The sequence below is a fragment of the Schistosoma mansoni genome, assembly GCF_000237925.1.
Source record: "Schistosoma mansoni, WGS project CABG00000000 data, supercontig 0670, strain Puerto Rico, whole genome shotgun sequence".
Lineage (NCBI taxonomy): Eukaryota > Metazoa > Platyhelminthes > Trematoda > Strigeidida > Schistosomatidae > Schistosoma > Schistosoma mansoni.
This window is the reverse complement of record NW_017386397.1, coordinates 4,251-11,084: the sequence shown is the minus strand read 5'-3', so window position 1 is coordinate 11,084 and position 6,834 is coordinate 4,251. Positions and strand designations below refer to the sequence as shown.

The window sequence follows — 6,834 nt, the reverse complement described above, 5'->3', positions numbered from 1 at the left end:
TGCTCACTAGTGACTGACTTCAGACACATGTCCTGGAGTTCTAGTGGGAAGCAGTGACCAGTGGAGTTCAACAACGTCTGTTGTGAGATAACAACTCACTGAAGACAATCGGTGAATGGTTGCTCAAAATTCGTGGATTGGTTGAAGTTAGACATTAAGATCACTGTTCTAGTCCACTTCTCTGAAATGACATGCATTATTGACTGTGATCGTCTAATCTGTGCATTTCAAATGCCTTATAGTGTCGTACGATCAAGTATAATTGATCGACTGCTCGTTATTTGTATAGTTAACGGTTTCTTACTGTACAGTTTGCTCCAAGATGGACACTGAGAAAATCATACTAAATTGGAAACCTACATTCCACCGAAATGTATGACGAACAAACTCACAACCATAATCATCATACACTCAAGCAGAAGGTGTCACATTCAGATCCACAAAACCATCCTGTTTATTGGCATTATTCCACACACGTTTCCACTAGTCGTAATAACCAGACAACATTCCGTTCACATTTTAAAGAGAGAAAGAAAACAGTACATTTGCGGGTAGCATTGTCTTTAATGTTGGGGATAAAAGGAAGTTTCAAGTATGTGGTGTTTGTTAGATGTGAACACGGTTTCAATTGTGATGATGTGTGAAGAATTTATGTGTGTTTTTATTGCATCACACTTTTTGTTTATTCGGGCAGAGGTATTGTTTTATGAGTTTGTACCTCTTCTTTTGAATTGCAGGTGTCCGATTTAGTTGTCTTTCGTTTGTATGATTACACCTTTGTTTCACGTATACGGGACGACATCTTCTTCCGTATCTCCAGCTATACCATTTTCTGCCATACTTTATAGTCCATTGTCTGTATAGACCCTTTACACTATACGGAAATTGGCGTGGGCATCCACCTCTGAGATGAGATGAGGAAAAAAGATGAACATTTTGCAATTTCAACAACGAATGGATAGTGGTCTCACAAGTCAATAGATGATTTGCAAACAGCATCAATCTGTTTTATGCACAAACACAACCTCTGTTTGTCACTCACACCATTTACTACTTCCCTCTCTCATGGACACGCATATGAATACTTATTATTATTATTATTATTACTATAATTATTAGGTTTATTCAATATTATATTTTCGGTATAATACAGAATTCTCAGCACAAAATCTTTCAACAAGTTTCTGTTTTTTATTTCTTGATCTATCCTGACGATAAATATTGAGTGATCGTCAGATGGAAGTTAGCAGTCCAGTCAATCGACTTCTGAGTAATGCGATTAATGGACATAATGATGTATTGAGACAAACAAAATTAGATGAGTTTTCGAAGTATCTAGATGGAAGGAACAAGTAGCCCAGATATTCAAGCGGGCTGTCTAATACATGAGTTTATACAACAAATTTCGACTATCAGACTGTGATGTGGACTACATGAGATCGTTGATCTGTTACTATTTTAAGCGAAATAGGCACAAGCCCATGATTAAGACACCTGAATGATTTACTATTTGTAAATTTCCCAAATAGAAGTCCGTAAAAATTATACAGTCACTCAGTAAACCGGTTTTATCAGTGCACATTGACAAACTTCGGTTGATAGATTACTCCACTCGAACATTGTCAGAGTCCCGACTAGAGGAGAAGTGCTTTGATTTCCATGATTCCGTAACATTACCAACCTCTTTGATAGACACCTACTCACATTCAAATCTCTGACTATCAAACCGGACTAAACTGTTTGCATGTGTGGCACTGATGCACTGGAAAGAGGGACACCTCATCAAGATACCAAAGAAAGGAGATCTGAGCAATTGTGAGAACAACAAAGGCATCACACTACTGTCAGTACCAGGAAACGTTTTCAATAGGGCGTTGCTGAACCGGATGAAAGACGCTGTAGACGCCTGACTTCGATATCAACAGACTGGATTCCATAAGGATCAGTCGTGCACAGGCCGAATCGCGGCAATACGGATCATCATCGAACAATCAGTTGAGTGGAACTCGTCGCTATACATCACATTCATCGAATATGAGAAGGCGTTTGACAGTGTGGATAGGATAACATTATGGAACATTCTTCAACACTATGGAGTTCCTGAGAAGATTGTTAACATTATCCAGAACTCATACGACAGACTATAGTGCAAGGTCGTGCATGGAGTTCAGCTGACAGCTGCACTTTGCAGTAAGGACCGGAGTCAGATAAGGCTGTATACTCTCGCTCTTCTTCTTTCTTCTGGTGATTGACTTGATCATGAAGACTTCGACATCTGAGCGTGAGCACAGAAAACAACGTACAGCCCAGAATAAATTGGACGATTTGAACTTCACAGTTGATCTGGTCCTCCTATCCCATAAACACCAACAAATACAGTCGAAGACAACTAATGAATCAGTAGCCTCTGCATCAATAGGCCGCAACATACACAATGGAAAAAGCAAGATTCTCAAGTACAACACGGAGAACACCAGGCAAATCACACTCGATGGCGAAACTCTGGAAGATGTGGAAACACCCACGTACCTGGGAAGCATCATTGATGAACAAGGAGGATCGGATGCAAATGTAAAGGCGAGGACCGCATTTATACAATTGAAGAACATATGGAACTCAAAACAACTGTCAATCAATATCAAAATCATAATCTTCAATACGAACATCAGGACAGTTCTACTGAACGAAGTTGGAACGTGGAGAACTACTACAAACATCGTCAAGAAGGTAAAAGTATTTATAAACAGCTGTCTACGTAAGATATTGAACATCCTTTGACGCGAAACCCTCAATAACAGCCTACTGTGTGAGAAAATAAACCAGCTTTCATGTGAAGAGGAAATTAGGAAAAGACATTGGAAGTGGTAGCACATACATTGAAGAAATCACCAAACTGCATCACGAGGCAGGTGCTAACTTGGAATATTGAAGGGAAGCGGAAAAGAGGAAAGCCGAATAACACATTACACCGGGAAATAGAAGCAGATGTGGAAAGGATGAATATGAACAGGAAAGAACTGGGAAGGATTGTCTAGCATAGGGTTGGATGGATAATGGCTGGTGTGCGGCCTATGCTCCTCCACCGGAGGTAACATGCATCAGTAAGTAAGTAAATAAGTAAATAAGGCGTGGCACTGCTCACATAATCATCATCAAACACAAACTTCTCAGTAATGAAATATCAGTTAAAATTCATTGGTCTTGATAAGTATATGGAGTCATATCAAATAATGGTTCTATGTATCATCACTCAGACAAATGTCAAGATATTCTGGTAGAAATGATGATTCGGGTGATTTCCTATATCACTAGACATTCAACCACATGTATTTTCTTATCAGTGTCAACTATATTGATGATGATGTGAGGAAGATACTTCAGTATTGACTTACCCTGGACCATAATTGCACACAATGCTTAGTTTGAATGGGGAATGAGGACATGTAGCAACACCACATCCGATATCTGTAGTGTTCTCCCACACGATCTGTACGAAACAAACAGACAGACAGATTGAGGGATTATTTCTGAGGAATATGCGTGAAGATAGGTGGTTTTTATAGTACAACAGCAATAGGAAACATAAACGAACAGGTTATTCAGACGACAAGTACTTGAATATCTTTCTATCGTGTGCACAAGTTCCTGTCTCCACTTGACGGTCAACCACTTCACAGTTCGAAAATATACAACCAGTGATTTAATTAACAACATATTTACTCATCCAAATTATTAAACCTTAGTGTGTGTTGGCGTGAATTATGATAAATCTAAGCCTACTGTCTACTGACAGGTTAAATCACACTTGTTCTTACCTGTGTGTAGTGAATACACCGACCAACAAGACACAGTCGGTTGAAGAAATCGTAATTCTTGTATTCATTCAGCCATCGTTGGAACCCACTTCCATCGATATCAACCAATAACAACAATGATGAGCAGAGAAATGAAAAAAGAATTCAGAGATTAGTAAGGGAACCAGTGGACAAATGATAAAGTTGTTTGTCGTCTGACAATTTATTCTTTTTTACCAGTTAGATGAATACTTCTAAAACTCAAAAAGAACTCACATATCAACTGTACTGGCACCAGCCCAATTTTGTCCGACGTTAGTAAAGCCTGGTACTTTGCGTTCTATTGCACTATCCGGTCCAAAGTAACATGTGTCGGCCAGCATTTGCGCTTTCTTCTCCAACTCCATGTTCCATTTCTACAGATGTTGAAAGACAGATCAACTAGAACCTAATGAACAATATAATCATCTTTCAAGTTTGAGAAGACTATATTTCTATCAAAATGTCATGAGACGGATTGCTTGTGTGTGAAAAAGTGACTTTAGTTAGTCCTTAATAGCGTAATGCAAAACGATTCGAATGATGTTGTTTAGCATGTCGAATCAGTGAAATCGTTGTGGTCTTATCAAAATGCATATGCATTTTCCCTGGTGATGAAATTAGTTTGATTTTGGAAAGTGAACCCGCTGAACAGTTAAATCTCAATTTCAGTCACGGTGTAAATGAAACTGAACAAACTAACACATTGTGTTCATTAGAATTCTATGTGAAACTAATTTACTACCATGATCAGTAGACCTTGGAAAAGTGCAATATCCGGGAAGGCAGAGGTCAGATTCCAAAGAATTATAATTATATGGAATTTATCATTAAGTGAATAGAGTAGAACTCACAATACATCGATTTCTTGGTCAAAACTGAGACATGTTTTATTTTTTTACACATGTTACTCTGGTCAGTGATCAGACAATATAATAGTTTTATTTGCCTCATTAAAATGTGAATGTGAACAATAAATCTTACCAATGGTTTTATTGATTTGGCAATAGGTTGTCCTTCCAACCGCCCATGCATCACTGATATCCTTGCGTTGTTATGCAGCTTTAACAGCTTCTCTCTGGTGGCGTTGTCCATCGCTGCATGAACACAGCAACATACAAGAAGGCATAATGTCGTCAGCGCTGTTAATGATGACTGACATTTCACAGTCATCTCAAGATGGATTGCCTTCCAACAACTTGATGAATAAATGAGACGTGTACAGTGGTCCGTGCACATGTTTTCCGTTTATATACTCTTATTTATAGTAGGAAGTATGCAAACGTCTCAATGTTGCAATGATATTGCTGTGGATAAACAGATTAGTCACACGCCAATCATCTTTAAACATTAGGAATTAGGTTGAAATAAATGTTGATCATCTGACTGACAGTAGTTAATCTTGAAAATTATATTATACATTTTACAAAATATATGTTGTTCAGTGCACTGATCACCTTCACCTCATCATCTATACATGTGAAATGGAGGAATATGTACAATTGGAGGATAGATTATTAACAGTTAAACTCTTCACAATTACATGATATTGTGTCGTGTTTACAAAAGGAACACAGTGTGAGATAATAATGAATTGGAATTTCATAATTAAGTTCAGGAATTCATTTTAAGGTGAATGGAACTGGCAATATTTGAGATATCATGATAAGTCACTGGCTGTAGAACATTTGATTACACATGAATTCTAGAGAGATAACATTTTTGTCCGCAGTGACTAAATTTGAAAACAGAAAACGCAAACACGATTGGTATCACGTTCACATCTAAGGCACACAACACCATCGACACTTCCTTTGTATGAGATCATGAATCAATCAATGTTGCACCACTAGTGAAATCCTAGAAGCACTGTATGGCCGTTTCGTCCCATTATGAAACTCGTCAGCAGTGCGCATCCACACTGGATGTGAACCCAGGACCTATTGATCTCGCCCTCGGACGCTCAACCTCTAGATCACTGAGTCGGCATTCAATGATGTTAATATCTAATTCTTTTTATGTGTAAATCATCTCTGTACGATTCCTTTATGCTACTTTTTTTTCTCAAATATAACTTTATCTCTATCAAATGTAATCAACAACCGTGACTGGATATTATCTACGAAGATAGAATAATGTTCAAGCTATGTAATGATAAAATAAATATGTTATTAAACATACTTTTTCACATTAAAACTGTTTAGTTTCAAATAATAATTTGTTTGACTACTTCTTGGTTGAGAATTTTTTTATTGACAAATTAGTATTCAAATTATTCACCTTCAGTTAACCTTAACTAATTGACATCGATAAATGAATAGTGGGGATTAATGTTTATATTAAAAATTGAATTTTTGAGAAATTCTTACATTACATGAATAGTATATGAGGGTAACTATGTCTTTATTGTTGGAGACAAAAAGAGGTATCACCAGAGAGTTATAGAGTATGTTGAGTTTTGACTAAAATCATGAACGGATAAATATAAGACCATCATTGAAAATGTGGAGTCAAATACTCAACAACATCTACAAAGTCATGCTGATAATTACAGTGTGTTTATTAATGACTAGCTTTGAGAAGTTTTTCTCAGATTTTTAGTATGAAGCCATGACCACTGGAGTGCAATCGGTGTTGGAGGTGAGGCAGTTACTCAAATAAGACAGTGGAAGATCGTTGCACAGTGTAATGGTTTGGTTGTAGTTAGACATTAACATCGTTGAACACCGACATCTAGCAACAAAACTATCCTTACAAATAAGCGCTGAACGAATTATAGAATATTAAGTGACTGTACTAAAATTGGTATCCTGAACTGATATATGAACTTCCAATTCATTATTATCTCACACTGTGTTCCTTTTGTAAACACGACACAATATCATGTAATTGTGAAGAGTTTAACTGTTAATAATCTATCCTCCAATTGTACATATTCCTCCATTTCACATGTATAGATGATGAGGTGAAGGTGATCAGTGCACTGAACAACATATATTTT

The 6,834-nt window shown here is 37.2% G+C and overlaps 1 protein-coding gene across 1 annotated transcript; it reads right to left on the bottom strand.

Annotated features, from left to right (window-relative positions):
• Window positions 1–669: 669 nt before the first annotated feature.
• Smp_179480 (venom allergen-like (VAL) 5 protein) lies at window positions 670–5,072 on the bottom strand (the record flags this gene model as incomplete). Its single annotated transcript, XM_018792137.1, has 5 exons — window positions 670–904; window positions 3,393–3,487; window positions 3,816–3,903; window positions 4,071–4,210; window positions 4,818–5,072. 5 exons carry the CDS (start codon window positions 5,070–5,072, stop codon window positions 670–672), a joined length of 813 nt encoding a protein of 270 aa, XP_018644042.1.
• Between the last annotated feature and the right edge of the window lie 1,762 nt (window positions 5,073–6,834).